Here is a 16,946-nt window from a genome sequence, read left to right as displayed (position 1 = left end):
GAGCAAGAACATGAAGCAGACCCCACCCCACCTCTACGGCCTGGAGAACCAAGACCAGCCTACAGGCTCCTCGGTACTGGTGAGTGCTGTGTGGAACACTGCACCCCACTCATGTCTGGGGTCTTGGCAGGCGGCACACAGAGGGTCCAGTATGGCTCTTTCCGGTTCCTGTTGCTTGCATGTGCGTGGCGGCTGCAGCACAGGCCTGGCTGTCTTTACATTCAACACCAGGAGGATTCTACACAAAAGCTGGAAGGGACCAAAATACTGATTGTAATAAATATCGGCGGGCCTCCTTGTGCGGCCTGGGCAGCCAGGGAGGGGCGGGGAGAGGTCTCCGAGGCACCAGCTGTGTGTGGGTACCGCCATTAGCTGTGTGTGGACACGTCCGAGGAGGAGCTGCTGTTGCTGTTGGTGGTCTGGGCTCGCTTTATGTACAAGTTGAGCAACTTCATCTGGAAGGAGAAGAAAGGAGTGAGTGAGTGGCAGGCAAGGCCACGGGAGGAGAGAACGGGAAAATGAGGGGTCCCCTGACCTTGCCTGATGGTGGATATGGCAGGGTGACTGGCAGCCTGCCACACACTGCAGGCCTCGACCCACCGCTGGGGCAGAACACGCCACAGGGCCCAGCGGCTTCCTCCAAGTCACTGGAGAAGCACAGCGAGGCCATGGTGTTGTCACAGCGAGGAAGAGGAAGGGTAATGGCTGAGGTGCAACTCTCACCCCCCACCCATGTGGAGGTGACCGCTTCTCTAGCCCAGGTCACTGCATTCCTGCCACTGAGGCCCCCCCACCCCACGCTCACCCAGATGGGACCGCTTCTCCCCTCCCACCAACGCCCCTGTGTGCACAGGGCATACAGTCACCTCAGCAAACTCCAGGGACAAAACTGGATGACACACCCCACGTCCACCCCTAAGCTTAGGTGTCCCAGTCTGACACAGAGTGGTACAGCCCCACACATCTCCCTATGGGCTTCGAGTCGGCTCCCAGCGACTCAGAACAACATAGCGGCTGTGGAAGTAGCTTTCACACTGCGTTGTTTCGCAAATGTAAGAAAAGGCTGGGGCCAGTGCTGGGGATTGCAGCCCTCTGGGGAGCAGATCAGTAGGTATCAGATTTTTTTTGGTCTCTCCCCCCTCTTTGTAATGCTTTCAAATAAATACATATTTTTAAAGCATGCCAGTCCATGACAGATGGCATTCTTCCAAGTGTTTCTCACCCAGGTGGCTGAGCCTGAAGACACAGGGCTCTGGGCTGCCCAGGAGGGTTAGTGGTGGGCTTGCCCCCTGCTTCCCACACGCCAGGCCTCCTTGAGGCCAATTCCTGGGCTGGAAGCACACACGCTCAGCCTGGGCAACGTCCACAGCTGAAGACCCACCTGCCTTAAGCTGGAGCCCTGTGGCTCCAGAACACACAGAATGTAAGGCAGCAGGCAGCACCACGGGAATGCCATGAAGTTAATCTACTCTGGTGATAATCTGCCCAAGATTAGCAATCAATAGAAACTCACATTTGTAGAAGCAGTGTGACTGTAAGAAAACCTATGTGAGAAGCCACTTGGAAGAGCAGGTGAATGAACAAGAATCCACCATGCACAGCTTTCTGGTCGCCTCGCTCCCTCACACTGCCAGCCTAACCCCTCTGGCTGTCTCACTCCCACCCACTGCCAGCCTCACTCCCTCTGCCCGCCTCAACTGTCTCTGGCTGTCTCACTCCCACCCACTGCCCGTCTCACTCCCACCCACTGCCAGTCTCACTCCCACCCACTGTCGGTCTCACTCTCACCCACTGCCCGCCTCACTCCCACCCACTGCCCGTCTCACTCCCACCCACTGTCGGTCTCACTCTCACCCACTGCCCATCTCACTCCCACCCACTGTCCGCCTCAATCCCTCTGGCTATCTTGTTGTCACTCACTGTCCGCCTCACTCCCTCTGGCCAATCAGTACCAGGACACTGCTGAGTCCTCTAGGTCCTAGGCTCCCAGCTAGGTTTCAATGAAAGCTGCCCTTCTTTCTGGGGTAGGAAGGACAGGCTCCTAGTGTCCCATGGCAAGCAAGGGGGTGGGGGCCAAGGCCTTGCCCACGGAGAAGCAGCACAGAGGGAGGCAGCGGTCTGTAGGGCACACCCTGCACACATGGGCCAAAGGTAGCAGAGTGCGTTCCGGAAACACAATAGGGAAACATTTCAAATAAGGCTTGGTCATTTGCAGTGGGCTTGTTTTTGACTAACAAAAATGTCTGAATGAACAAACTAATTTATAATACACATAACCAGAAATATGATTTTGTGTTTTCAATCCCCCTCCCCGCCACAAATCTGAAATAGACTGTGCTGCATGGTGTTAGTGTCTCCTTACAATAATGTGCATGTCTGTTGAGGTACTCACTTCACCTTTGAGAAGGCTCTGGGGGAGATCAGGCCCAGTGAGCCATTCCCGCAGAGGAGTGCACAGAGCCCGGCCAGGCAGCCACCCTACAACATACCTTGCTCCCCGTGAGCTGTGCCAGGTGAGGCTTCAGGTCTTCTCCGATTACGGAATAAATCGCCACTAAGCAAAACACACTGGCCTTGCGGACGCTGCTCTCCGTGTTGTCATAACCCTAGAGAGCCAAGAAACACAAAAATCGAATTCTTCAGTGTTTCCATCAAGGCCTCCAAGCTCGGCCTCCGAGCAGCTAGGCACCGCCTGGGCACAGAGTCCTAGGCCAGCAGCTGAAACCAGGGCGCTCTCATGCCCGCATGGCGAAGCCTGGCGTGTGGCATAGCACGACACAGTCCCAGGGCAGAGCAGCCCCCTCTCCACGGGCACCTCTTCCTTGCTGCTACCCACAGCACACCATGGGGGAGCAGAGACAGTCAGGGAAGAGAGACACAGGGAGGAGAGAGATGGTGGGGAGGGAAGGGACTTGCAGGTAAAGCATAGTCCTTGTGTAACTGCCCAGACACACGGGAATGCCTTCATGTGTTCTTGTGGCAAAGCCCAGTATGTCCCAGCGTCTGTGTCCCCCCGCAGCTGGACCCTGCACCATCCCACATCCGGATGGGCCTACCTGTGAGAAATCCAGCCCTTGACAGGCAGAGGTGAAACCCCTGTGCCCAGGCCCAGCAGTCTCCAAGTGAGCAGTGATACCTCCCTGCCTGCTGAAAGCACACCCCTGCTGTCTGCACTCCTTGGATCCCTGCCCCCACCCGCTATCTAGCTCTAGGCCCCAACTTGTTTTCAGTAAGCAGACCATTGTCTGACTCACCCTCACTGACCTCCTCCACCAGGGCTGGGGCCACACTGAGATAGGCAGCAACAAAAAAGATCCAAACATGTTGACAGTAAACAAAGTTGGCACCGAGGGGAGGGCATGCCTTCCTGCTGGGCTCACCTGCAGCAGGCCCGGGATGATGTCGGCCAGCAGCTGCAGCAGGGACTCCTTGGCGATCCTCTCCACCACTTTGGTCTGCATCTTGATGGCGGCCAGGTTGATGGGGTAGTCGGCCGTCTGGATGATGGGACAGAGCACCTTGATGCACTGCTCGGGGTGGATGGAACTGGCCAATGTGGACGCGGCCTCCTCAGCGGCTCTCACCACCTGCAAACGGGTGCTGGGGTCAGTGCCAGGGCCCTGGCAGGGACACACCACCTGCCGCTCAGCCCCATGCAGACTCACAGTAGAGTAACACAGAGTCAGACCAAGAGAGGCTGTCTGGGTGTGACCTGGCAGCAGAAGCCTAACAGCATGGCTGCTACCCAACCCATAGACCCGGGCAGAGGCGGGCCCTGGCCAGAGGTGGGACCCAGCTAGCTATGTTCCTGAGCCCAAGAAGCTCCATGGCTCCGAGGGACACCCAACACCCAGGCGAGGGACACACTCCAGACTCACATTTCCCAGGGGGCAGAGTGGAAGAGCAGCTGGCAGAAGTGTGGCTCTGAGCGCCTCCAGTGAGAAGCGCTGCCTAGGGATTCGTGTTCACGCCACCCCTCACCTTCCACCTCGAGGAAAGTGCACCTCTGGCCTCTGGGGAGACGACTTAGGAAGCACAATGAAAATGTGCCATTTCTCCCACTGCCAGCCCTGGACTGGGCCTCCCACCTGGCCACCGTGTTCCACTCTTCAGAGCAGCTCAGCCTAGTCTTACTAAGGCAACAATACATGGCTCTGAGCAGATGGGCCCCTGGAGGTAGCATAGGGGCCTCGGTAAGCAGCATAAGGGATGTGAGGAGCTGAGCGGATGCACAAGCTAGGGAACATGCGAGATGGCCAGGAGGGGCCCGACCCAGGGGACCAGAACCACACATGGGTGGACGAGTGATACGTGCACTCAGAGGCAACACTGCAGGTTGGCTGGCCCAACCCCGGGGCCATGGGGCCTCTCCCTAGAGGGGCAGGACCAGCGTGTGCTGCAGGGGTGTACCTCATGGGCCCCTAGGTCATCCCTGTTCTGTGGAACAACAAAGCGTTCAGCTTCCTCAGAAGGTGGCACCTCTGGGTCTGGCCGGCTGCTTCTCATGGGCTCTGCCCACGCCTGGCCAGCACCTGGTTAGTACCACATCTGCTCGGAGCGCAGGTTATTGTAAAGTGAACAACAATCAACAGATCCACAGCTTCCACATGAGCAAGTGAGTGCTGCAGCCTGTAGCCCAGAGGAGTTGGCAGGGGGCAGCCCTCAGCCCCCACAAGCCCTGGCACCAGGCGCCCTGTGCTGGTGGCTAATGCAAGCCAGCACAGCAGCAACGACTGTGGTCCCTGCCTCTCCCGCCTCTTGCAGGTGGCCAGCACGCCCTGCTTGTCATTCTCCACCCTGACTTCTCTGGTCCCTGATGCCTCCATGGCATACCAGCAGCTTTGGATCCCTGGTGACAGCACGTGTGTGCTGCTTTGACTCAAGTCAATGCCACGCACAAATCAGAAGTTGTCACCAAGCCTGAGATGGACCTGGGCTCGCCATGCACATGGAAGCCCTGCAGAGGGGAAGAGCCATCCATCCACTCCCTGGCAGCTCCCAAGGCTCTCAGCCCTGCAGCCATCTCCCTCTCCCTCCTGCCCCTCATACTGCTGCTGCATGTGTTCACCCAGCGCCAATCCAGGAGCTGCCGTCTGTCAGGCCTGGGCTCAGAGCTCTCACAGGTGAGCCTAGTGGGCTGGGGGTGGGGAGGCCTGGAGCCTTCATGGAGGGCTGGGATGGGAAGGGAGGACACGCTGCACAGAAGGCTTCCCTGGGTTCCTACAGGGATCATGCCTGCTGGAGTCCCTCGGGTCGTGGCCCAGCCAAGCACAGCAATCCACCCTGGCGCCTCCAGGCAGCAGGCTCAGCCTTGCCAGGAACCTCAGTATGGCCAGCAGGACTGCTCTCGTCAGCAGTTCCAGGTCGGTCCTAGCATTTATGGCATCTTGCTGCACTCCACCAAAGTGCTGTTTGCTGGGGTGGGAACCGTTTTTCTGCCAAGGGCCATTTAGATATTTATAACATCATTCATGGGCAATACACAATCATCAACTGAAAAACAGCCTGCTCCAGAGTTATGGAATTTTGGTGGTTGCCTTGCCAGGACCCGCACCAAATGATTTCAAAGGCCTTATATGTGGCCTGTAGGCTGGAAGTTCCCCAGCCCCGGTTTAAAGGAAGCCCACTGATTCTCTCTGCAGATACAGCTTCTTCCATACAGATCTCATGAAAATATTCTAGCCCTGGTGGACCTGTAACCCCAAGAAAGGCTGCCTTTGCAGGTGCATCAGCACTTCCTGGATGTGCAGAGCAACAGCAGGCAAACCTCAGCTCCACCCTCCAGCCCCAAGCTGCCTGCTCAGTGAGGCTTCACGTCGTTACCCAGAAACCTGCCTATTTAATTCCAGGATTCAGAAAGGCCCCTCAACCAGCCTGGCACATTCCAGCTGAAAAGCACAGATGCCTCCAGAGAGGTCGTGGAGTGACCCAGACACACAGCTGGCTCCTGCAAGGCCGTGGAGAGACCTACGCACACATTGGATCCTGCGAGCTCATGGGCAGAGAACCAGGCACACAGGCAGCTCCTGCGAGGCTGTAGAGAGTATGACCCAGACAGAGCAGCTGCCTGGCACTGGCAGGGCTGAGTGCCATCCCCACAGGTCCCCCCATGGACACCTGGCTCCTAGACACACTCAAGGAGCCCAGGAGCTTCTGCTGCTGGGTAGCCAGCCAGTCCTCTGGAAGGCTTGGCTGCTGCCTCACCCTGAGTGCCCTGCCCAATCACAGCTCTCCCACATGTCCTTCACCTGCTGGGCCAGGTCACCTTCACAATACTCTCACCTCCACAGTGCCTCCAGGAAGCTGCCGAATGCACCCTGCAGCACTGTATGGACACGTGTTGCCACACACAGTTTTCTCTTAGCAGACAGAAGTTCCTGGAAGGTGGGAGCCTAGTGCAATCATCTTTCTGTCCCAATCAATGCTTCTTATATTCATTGCCCTGCAGCATCTGCTTTCCCATGGTCTACACACCACACTGACCTGCACCAACACTCTCCACAAAGGAGCTAGTGTATAAAGGCACAAGGCGGAAGACAAATACCGATTACAGCCCGCGCGCAGGCTGCTGGGCCTCAGCTGTCAGCAGGACCAACACTGACAGCAGCCCGCGTGCAGGCCGCTGGGCCTCAGTTTTCCAGGTCTTTGGGAACCCCCTCAGGCCATGGTTACCAGCAGCAGGCAGCTTTACCTCACTCACTGAGACTGTGTGTGCTTGGGAAAGCCCGGCACATGGTGACTCATCTACCTGGCCAAACAACACATAGCTGTGTGAAGACAAGGTGTGGGAAGCAGTGGGAACTCTGTGCGTGGCAGTCAGAAAGCTGTGGCACTTGCAAGCCTTGGTTCCTAAACCCAGGAAACGCAGCACGGTCTCGCAGGCATCATGGTCCAGAGGGAAGCGTGGAAGGCCCCTGGCCAAGGTCAGCAGAAGCTGAAAGGAAAGTAGCAGAGCCTGCCCCCAGAGGAGCCCTGGGACCCCTTCTCTCCTGCTGTCCCCTCAGACTCCAGGATGCCCCAGGAACTCCAGTGTCGCCCTCACTGGACGCCTGCTTGAGCCAAGGTGCCTGTCACAGCTGGCAGGGGGATGGTGTAAAGCCAGCTCCCTCGCCACTGGGCTCGGCTGGGCAGGAAGTGCTCTCAGCTGCCTCCACATGCCAAGCCCCTGGCTTTGGCAAGCTGCCTCAACGGGGCCAACTTGAGGTTTTGCCCCTGTGTTCTATGTAACCTAAGAAGTGAAGATTATAAATGTAAGTACATAGAGAGCAAAAGCAAACAGGGCCACAGAAAGCAAGGGAGACACTGCTGCTTAGTGAACGGGGGCTGAAGTCAGTGGTGCTGGGCGTACTCAAGGCACACAGGCCTCTGGGCTGCCACTGACCTTCAAGGAGCAGAACCCGCCCCAACTCTGCTGTGCTGGAAGGGTCCTGTCAGCAACACAGGGCTTCTTCCCTTTCAAGGTGAACCGAAGTTTCTAGTGTCTAGCTAGGGACAGCAGGCCTTTCACATTCAGCTTTTGAAAAAAGGAAAAGAATGAGGTCATGACTCAGAATCTTGATGAATGTTTGCTTAAGGATAAAGTTTCTTCCTTTAGAGCAAGGGGTTCTCAAAATTTGGACTGCATGTCTTCAGTTTTCCAAGTTTGACTTGGCTCTGTCATGGACAAGTGGTTGAGTTCAAAAGAAAAAAAAAAAAAAAAAAAGAAAAGAAAGGCCAACACCCCGAGCCACGGTGGGAGTGCAGCAGGGGAGAGCCTCAGCCGAAGGGACAGACTGGTGCCACCTGCTGGGCGAGGCGGGAAGGCCAGCGGGCACTGCACTGGGGGGGGGGCGGATCGTCAACATGGGGGGCACCTCAACCACACAGACAGCCTCGGGACAGGGAGCAGCAAGGATTCTTGCCTTCGAGGTGTGGAAAATGATTTATTAAGACGTGGTGCTTTGGAACTAGGTCGTGTGTGAAGTTTTGCAGAGCTGTATTGTATGGCACGAGACAGCGATGCTCAAAGCCCATTTCTGCACCGCACTATGTAAAGAGGTTCCACAAAGGGGGTGGGGTGAGAACGACAACACGGCTGGAACCGAGTGGGTATGCATGGTGACCCCGGAACCTTCTGGCCACGTGAATCCTCTCTGTTGGTCAGCAGAGTCATGCCAGCCTGATTACGGATTCTGAGTCCAAACGAAAGGAGCAGACAAGGGCTCAGGCTCAGCCTCCGCCCTCAGCAGCATCTGCAAGGGTCACCACAACCACAGACCTCATCCACTTCGTGAAACACGCAGTAAGAAGACAGAAAAGGAGCCAGATAATGAAGCGAATTTTACTCATCCAACAGCGGCTGTCAAGACAGTTTGAAGCTGACAACTAGAGAATTCGACACTGGGACTCCCACTGTCTGCAAGGCGTGCTGGCCAGCGTGCTGTGGAGACCTGCCTGGTGCACTGTCAGTGTGACAGGCAGGTCGGCAGGTCCCACACGTGCTGCTGCTTTAAAGGTCCCGGCTCCGGGGAGGAAAGCTTAGGCCCAGCAGCCCCGCCCTGGCCAGCCCCGGGGTCCCTCGGTGCAGCTCTTCGGCCAGGGAGGGCTGAGGTCCGTGCCTGGCTCTCTCACAGCTCGCCGGCCCTCCTCCACCTAAGCCTGTGAGCTCATGAGGACGCCGGAGGACAGCGCCCTCAGAGGGACATACCCACACCCCCAAGCCCGCTGAGGTGGAAAAACGGGCCGCACCTCGCAACGGCCACATGGCAACTGGGTCTTTTACCATTTGTGTCTGGAGTGCTAACATCGAGCAGGATGAAAAGATGGAGTTATCAGAGAAGTACTGCATGCCTCTTAACACGGAACACAATGGCTACAGCACAAGCCTCATGCACCTTGCATCATTCTGACTTCAAAAACACAAACAAGGAATGAGACAGACTGGCTAAAATAGCACAGACAGGAGGCAGCACTATGGCGAGGTGGCTGCCCCTCTGCCCTGTGACACTGGCATACCACGTGGGCACTGGTGTGGGTCTCAGCTGCCTCACTTCTGACCCAGCTCCCTGCTAATGTGCCTGGGGAAGCAGCAGAAGCTGGCCCAAGTACCTGAGCCCTCACACCCACACACGGGAGAACCAGAAGCAGCTCCTGCAACTCTGCCTTTCAAATACATAAAAAATAAGCCTTAAAATTAAACCCTGAACCTGCAGCCTAAGCCACCAGGTGCCTGAGTCAGTAGCTTCTAGCAGAGAATATCCTACGGCACGGTCAAGGTCAAAGTATAACTCTACAAAGCAGGAAGCCTGCCGCCCACTGACCCTGAAGCAGGCGATGGAGGCGGCAACCAGGCACCCCGGGCACAGGGATTCCCAGATGCCTGCTGGCATGTGCATTTAAAGCAGGAGACATTCTCTGCTCTTTTCCCTCGGGCATCTTAACTAAGAACCATCTCTCTTCAAGTTCTCATTTTTACAGGGAAAAGAAAAACGAGATCTTCCAAGAAAACTGGAAATGGACAACAGATGATAACTTGTAATTCTTAGGGGCCTCTGACAAAGTTTAAAAAATCACAGTGATCAATTTATTTTTATTTACTCAAAGGGGAAGTTTTTAAATATATATATTTAATTATTCTGTATATAGAGCATAGAGGCAGATAGACTGACAGAGACAAAACCTATCCCCTGGAAGAGCCGGGGCTGAGCCAGGATAAAGCCAGGAGCCCAGAACTCCATCTGGGGCTCTCCAGTGGGTGGCAGGGACCCAAGTCCTTAGTCGTCATCAGCCACCTCCCCGGATGTACACCAGCAGGCAGCTGAGCAGAGAGCGGAGCCAGCACCAGAACCAGGGCTCTTACCCAGGGTGTGGACAGCCCAAACTGACTGCAGCTGCTCGCTGCAGGGCCTATCCCTCGCAGGCCGCCACATGCAAGGGACAGAGTGCACCTGGCAGCCAAGCTCCCAGTGCCACGGGGGCAACAGGAGTGCAGTGGGCGGCCTCTGCTGTGCCTCTTTCCAGACAGCAGCCCACAGGGAGGACAGGGGGGACAGCTGGCACCTACCGTCAGCAGCATCACGCCAGAGGTATCTTTGCTGATGTCCCACTGCCGTGAGACTGTGGGAGGCCCTTGAGCTCACAGGTAGAAGGAGCCTGTCCAGGGCTCTGCGCCAGCAAGCTCTGTCTCTGAGCCTAGCCGATCCCCACGCCAGTCTCCACCTCCACGCCAGATCGTCAGACCTCCCCGACCACCAGCAGGCTGCCTGTGGGAGCCTCTGGGAGCCCCAGGGAGTCAGGAAGCAGAGACATGCCCTGGCCTCAGACTGCACTGCTGGCCAGGCACAGGGGTCCCATGCCGAGCCCCAGGAAGGGCCTCTGCCTACAGACCTGCATGGAAGGGCCCTCAGCCACGACTGCCTAGCACCCCAGGCTCAGAGAGTGCTCACCTCTTTATGGGAGTCTTTGTGGGCTTCCAGAGTCTTCATGATTGTTAGCTCAGCGTAGTTTTTGAATCTTGCTGGCTGGTTTCTCAGGATTTCTCTCAGAACTCTGAGCGCTAGTGCGCGGATGGAATGCTGGGTACGAGATGGACAGAAGACATGACCACACAGTGCATAGCACCTGCCACACCCCATAAGGCTGCACAACTGATCTGGGATTCCCTAGTATTCCCTGGAGACCCCAAAGGCTCTGCCTGCTCTTACAGGCCACATGGTCTCAGAGCCTGGGCGGTAAACTCCAAGAGGGAAGGGACCATGCCCCACAGCGGCATGCCTAGGACCCAGCGCCTCAGAGGGGTCCAGTGAAGGCTTCTGGAACAAGCCCGCGCTAGAGGCCATGCCTTTTCATCGGCAGCCTCAGTTCCCCACAGGACTAGCCTATAAAATGTGAGCCGAGGATAAGCAGAGAGGAGCTGACCCCGACCCTACGATTGCCTGCGCAGCTCACTGGGCCTGCCAGACCTTGAGGGTTCAGGCAAAATCTGGCTCCTGCAGGAAGGTCATTGCTAACACACTCCTAATCTCAGGGAAGGAGCCGAGAAAGACATCCCGACTGACACTTATCTGTCTGGCCCCCGCACTAACACACCTGCCTCCCATGACATCACTCTGTGTCCCGCCTGACAGGGCCCAGGGCAGCCCAGCTGCTTCCCGAGCTAACATCCGGCTTCACCTTGTCTGCATCGTTCTAGCTCTACCTACCCTTGACCCAAACCATGCATCCTGAGCAGCAGAAAGCAACCAGTCTGCCAGGAAACTCCCTGCCTTCCACCCGCCATCGTGACCCAGGGCACAGCCAGCCGCCTGGCTCTGGGTGCAGCTTCCTGGCAGCCCTCCTGGCCCTGCCCTGTGCTCTTCACCACACGTCCATCACCACTGTTTCTGTTGCCCACAGAGCCAGGGCATAGGCCGCAGATGTTCCTTTCCAGAGCAGAATCTCACAGGTTCCAACACGCAGTCCATCCCAGGCAGACGCAGGCTAAGTCGCCAGGGCCTCCTGTCCTGGTGCCAAGCAGCCTTTTCACCTTAAAATTCATGGCACAAGTCTCAAGCTCCAGAACCACTCACTCAACTGACCAAGATTACTGGGACCGCAGTCCATGTGGGCTGGGCGGAGGCAGAATTCCAGGGAATGGGGCATGAAACGGGGGCCTCTGAACAAATGAATGGCTCATTTCTTGAGTGCCCATGAAATAAATCCCAGCCATGGGCAGAAGTGCATTCTCAAAGACCCTGTGCCAGGCCAGCCGGGCTCTAAGGAACCCTGCCCAGCCCTGGAGCAGCCTGCACTGAGCTGCGGCTGCAGCGACCCCACAGCCCCTCCCCCGGCAGGGCCCAGGGCCTCACGTCTTTGTCACCCAGTGTCTCCAGGAGCAGCAGCAGGATGGTCTTGAAGTGCTCCTCCCACACGCCCAAGCTGTCCTCCCGTGTGATCTTGAGCAGCTCCAGCAGGGCGCCCTTGCGCTCCTCCACGCGCTCATTGTGGTTCGACAGCTCTTTCAGAAGGTCGGCCACTAGGTCGGAATGGTCGATGGGCACTGGCGGACGGAAGAGGCAGAGGTCAGCACCTGTGCTCGCTGCCTCCTGCCCTGCTGTCCAGGCTAACCCTGCATGCCCTCAGCAGCCCTGAAGCAATACCCAGGGCCCGTTCCCTCCCTTGCTGTCTTCTCCCCCTCCTTCACACAGACAAGACGACGCTGGCCTCCAGTAGCCCTTGCTCTACCGTAGCTTGCCTCAGGCCCTGCCACTGCAGCACTGCTCAGCTCACACTGCCACCCTCTCTTCCAGGGCACACGTGTTCAGGCCATCACAGCTGGGCAGCATGTGTCCCTCTGCTCAGCTCACACTGCCACCCTCTCTTCCAGGGCACACGTGTTCAGGCCATCACAGCTGGGCAGCATGTGTCCCTCTGCTCAGCTCACACTGCCACCCTCTCTTCCAGGGCACACGTGTTCAGGCCATCACAGCTGGGCAGCATTTGTCTCCTGCTCCACCATGCAGAGCACAACGAGCAGACAGTAGCAGGGGTGGGGTATGTTTGAGGACTGTCACCTCACATCCCACAGGGCTGGTTCACGGACCTCAACTACCAGCACCTGCAGGGACTCGACAATGGTACCAACAGCAGAGGCAGATCCATGGCCTCTGACATGGGATCTGCTCTGAAGATGACATTTTAAATGAGCATGGTGGAAGCACAAGCCAGATGGAACCACTAAGATGCTTATTTGCATACTTCTTTAGCCTCTAAGATCGGGGAGCAAACCCACAAGGAAGTCGGAGGTGCTAAAGAACTTTGTCATTTTCCCTTGTCACCCCACGTTGTTCTTTAAGCCTTTTAGTACACAGGAGGCAAATAAGTGACAGCACCACTTGTCTCCATTCCACCTTCGTGGAGACCCAAAAAGTGAAGAGGTGCCAACCGCATCAGCGGGAGGACCCATGCCTTCAGAACGGGTAACCCTGGCACACACTGCACAGCACCCACCCACCACCGGGGAGCACCGGGAGAAGGCTGCTTCTTCAGAAGGTGGCCCTGCATGCTCTGAGACCAGGAACTATGTGAGTGTCAACTGTTTGGAGGCCCCAGTTAGGATTCTATCTTCACCAAAACTTCAAAAACAGGTTTTCAAACAAAACAGATCTATGCAATTTTAAAAAAATCACCATCAAGTTGGAATAAACCAAGGTATGTGACCATAACAATGAGGTGAAAACCCAACAAGTTCTAGATAAACATTCACTCATACCAACATATACTTATTCAGCAAATGAGTAAGTTGCTGACTGGTCTTCGCGTAGGAGTCTGCAGAGGGCTGGACCAACTGTGTTCCATATGAGCCGCTGTAAACTGGGCATGCAAAGTAACTTTTCTGAGCCCGTTTCTTCTGTAATGAGAACAATCTCCCCTGCTCGCTGAGCTCAGGCAGGCAGGTATGGCACGCAGCTCAGTCCCATGCGCGGCCCCACAAGATGTGGCCATGCAACTGCTACGAGAGTGGGTCCCAGGAGCTCCCTGCTTCCTACCTCACTGTTGACGCCACCCAAAGTGGGGCAGTGACTTCTGGCTGCCTCCACAAGCAGGGGAACCAGGGCCACTGAGGCCTTCGTGCCATTGTGCCACTACTGCCCCATCTCTGCCTCATGCCCAGCAGAGATCCTGAGCAAGCAACTACCCTGGCACTGGCCCAGTGCACCTGAGCTAATGTGAGGGGGCAGCACATGGAAGGCACTGTGTGTGTGCTGGGGTGGCGGAGGAGGTCACACAAGGAGACAAACCATCTCGAAGCTGCTCCATGTCATCGTCAAACACAGCCTCCTTTAGCGCTGTCTTGTCATAGGTGTTGATGGTGTCAGAGTAGGGGAAAGGATTGTAGTCTCGTGCACGTGGCCCAGGAAAGGCGCGTGGAGGCTGGGTGTTGAGGAGCGAGGTCTTGTTATCCAGAGCTGTCCTGCCTCCTTCTACTTCTCCGCCTCCCCGGCCTTCAGTGGCAGGAGACGCAGCTCCACCATCGCGGGACACCTGGAACACAGCACAGTGTCAGTCCCCGAGTGCAACACCCGCCAGAGAGGGTCACCTGCCATCTGGCCACTGACAAGGCGACACATCTCCAGTTCACAAGCTGACCCACAGGGAACAGCATCTGGTGACCCCACGCCTGTGTCCTGTCTGCTTTGGTTTGCAACTCCACGGCCCACTGCACATTTCTCAAGGGGCTGATGGCATCCAGAAATCCCGAGGAGTTCCTTTAGAACGGAAGGCAGTTACCTGCTGCTGCTGGGGCCTGCCTGCCTGACCTGACACATACCCTGGAGCATGCCACTTCCTGGTGTCCTCACACGTGCCCATCAGGCAGGGAAAGGCACAGCACTTCCTCATCTCAAACCACGGAGAACACAGTGCCTCCCAGGCAGGCCATCCTCCTTGGGAGTATTTCTAACTCCCTATGTATCAAGGAGCAGGTTCTCCTCCTGCATGCTCTGAGTGCTGTCTTTAATAACACTCAGGAGCCCCTGAACCCCTTGGCTCCTGGGCCCTCTCCTCTGCAGGGCAGCACTGGCTGACTGCTGGCAGTGAGGCAGGACAAGACCCTCTTGCCCCAGGCCTGCGTCTGCACAGCGATGGCGGAAGCATCCCCAGGCCCCAGGGCATGCTGGTAACCCCTAAAGCAGACTGTTGACTGGGGCTGCTGATGGCACACTGCTTCTCTCAAGCACACAACCATGTGCTGGGCGCACACACCCCTGCTCTGTACCCCAAAGCTTTCTCAACATCCCCAACAGAATTTCTGCTCCTCTGAGTGCTAACTCCCTCCTCTCTTTTCCCAGCCCCGGGAGCCTCTATTCTGTTGTATGCCTTTGAATTTGCATAAGGCAGAGATTTCATACAAGGCAAAACATAAAATACCTGCCCTTGGTGACTGGCTGGCCTCCCTTGCTCCCACCCTCCAGGGTTTCTCAGGGTGCAGTATGTATGAGACCCCAGGCTGCTCCCACCATGGGCCACTGCGGGTGACGCTGCTGCCAGCACTGGCGCTTAGGCCCCTGGTCTAGCTTCTACTTTTCCTCTTGAACGACGTACAGACCCAGTGGGAGGGCTGGGATGTTCAAAAGAACACCCAAGAGGAACTAAGATGTAAATTAAGCAAATTAAGGCTGAAAAGGGTGTGTACTGAATCTTAGTAGGTTTTCTCTGGGTGGAATGGCTTTGTTTTCATTTACAGTTTCTAAAATTCTATTACTATTATGAGAAAAATTATTTATAAAAGAATAACGGGTTAAAAAAAACTTGAGATAATCTGAAGAACCAAGTCAAACTATCCTAACTAAGCGCCTCTAAGCAGCCACGGTGCACAGCGGCCTGTCTGTGGAGATACTCACACTGTCACAGTCTTTTCTACCGTCCCGTTTAATAGGCTCATTCAGATCCTCTTGGCTTCGGAAACTGAACTTTTCGATGGCTTCTGTGACTCCACGCAGAGAACTATAGATTTCTTCAGAGTTCAGGTTCTCTGTGTCGTAGTCCAGCATGCTAAGGATCAAACATATTTCACTTTTTAAATGGAGGCACATGCATAAAATCAAGATAGGGACATCAGTTGCTTGTAGTATAAAGTTTCATTTCTGTAGATGGTTTGAAATGAAAATGAGACATCTCTTGTTAGATCACCACAATGAGACACGTTCCTCGTCACATCTGGTCCCAGGCACATTCCAGCAGCCCTCAACAAGAACCAGAGGGAACAGCAGTGACCACGAGAATGCAAGAACTCAAAGAGTGACAACCAGTGACTGAAGTGATGACAGTGAGGAAACAACTTTCTTATCTCGAAGATGGAAAAAAGTAGTTTGATTGTTACTGGTCTCAAATGTACAAACAAATTCAGAGGAATGGGTACTTGGAGATAAAACTAGTATTGAAAACACATTTCCGAGGAGAGGAGCAATGATCTCACAGGATGGGCCATGCCGGTCAGTTTCTAATCCAGAAATGTGTGAATCCCCAACTAGGACGAGTAACAAAAACCACCCCAACCTGAAGTCAGCGCTACCAATGGCTCCCACACAGTCTAACTAGGGGCTTGCTATAAGTGTCAGACTCTCACAGCTGTTTCCATCTGGAACTTTTCTTATAAAGATAAGTCACACCCAGGGACGGACGTCCAGAAATACTTTTAAAAGCACGAAGAACAGGTGTCTCAGAAAAGTGATCCCAACTGCCCCTTCAGACAGTGAGTATAGCAAAAACATGAAATCGAGCAAAAACGCCAGGAGCTTTTTGGTGTCATGTAGTTTGTGGACAAGCACCTTCAGATGTCTGAGGATCCTGATGACAAAAGCCGTGACTGTCCCTCTCTGAGAACACCAGAGAAAAGCACAGGACACACACGAGCAAACACAACATAAAATCTGAAGCAGCCGCCAGCCAAGGGTAGCTTAGCTGAAACGTCACACGCTTCCAGGAGGTGTTCAGAGGCTGCACTGCGGCACGGAGGGCGCGCTGCCTGCACTGCGGGCATCCCATGTGTGCGGGCCTGTTTTGGTTGCTCTGCTCCGATTCAGTTCCCTGTTCATGTGCCTAGGAAAAGCAGCAGCAGATAATCCAAGTGCTCGGGTGGCTGCCACACACACGGGAGACCCACATGCGACTCCAGGAGCCTCATTTCGGCCTGACCCAGTCTGAGTCATTTGAGGGAATGAATCAGTGAAAGATGCTTTCCTTGTCTGGCTCTTTCTCTTTCTCTACACTCTGCCTTTCAAATAAACAAATAATATATAACACATTTTAAAAGAATATCCAAGAAAAGATCAGCTGGCAGAAAGTGTCCGCTATCCCGAGACCTGCTAAAGAACGCCAAGGGAGCCCAGAGCTGTGTACACTGTTCCTAAGAACTGAAGCCATCGCTGGAACTACATGGTGTAGGCCCTGTGGGCAGGCTCCTTCCTCAGGGCAACCTAAGCAACAGG

General features: G+C 55.4%; 1 protein-coding gene across 18 annotated transcripts in view; it reads right to left on the bottom strand.

Moving 5' to 3' along the window:
- Window positions 1-250: 250 nt before the first annotated feature.
- Window positions 251-16,946, bottom strand: part of CLASP1 (cytoplasmic linker associated protein 1) — a 217,155-nt gene continuing 200,459 nt past the window's right edge. For all 18 annotated transcript variants that reach the window (XM_058664314.1, XM_058664322.1, XM_058664315.1 and 15 more), the window contains 7 exons: window positions 15,360-15,510; window positions 13,758-14,001; window positions 11,826-12,016; window positions 10,425-10,553; window positions 3,381-3,587; window positions 2,490-2,606; window positions 251-455 (listed from right to left, as the gene is read on the bottom strand). In XM_058664314.1, coding sequence (XP_058520297.1) covers window positions 369-455; window positions 2,490-2,606; window positions 3,381-3,587; window positions 10,425-10,553; window positions 11,826-12,016; window positions 13,758-14,001; window positions 15,360-15,510 — 1,126 coding nt within the window. In that variant the 3' untranslated portion in view covers window positions 251-368. The remainder of the gene's footprint in view (window positions 456-2,489; window positions 2,607-3,380; window positions 3,588-10,424; window positions 10,554-11,825; window positions 12,017-13,757; window positions 14,002-15,359; window positions 15,511-16,946) is intronic.

Source organism: Ochotona princeps, chromosome 5 (genome assembly GCF_030435755.1).
Source record: "Ochotona princeps isolate mOchPri1 chromosome 5, mOchPri1.hap1, whole genome shotgun sequence".
Lineage (NCBI taxonomy): Eukaryota > Metazoa > Chordata > Mammalia > Lagomorpha > Ochotonidae > Ochotona > Ochotona princeps.
Note: the sequence above shows the minus strand (reverse complement) of the source record. Positions and strands in the feature narration are given on the sequence as shown.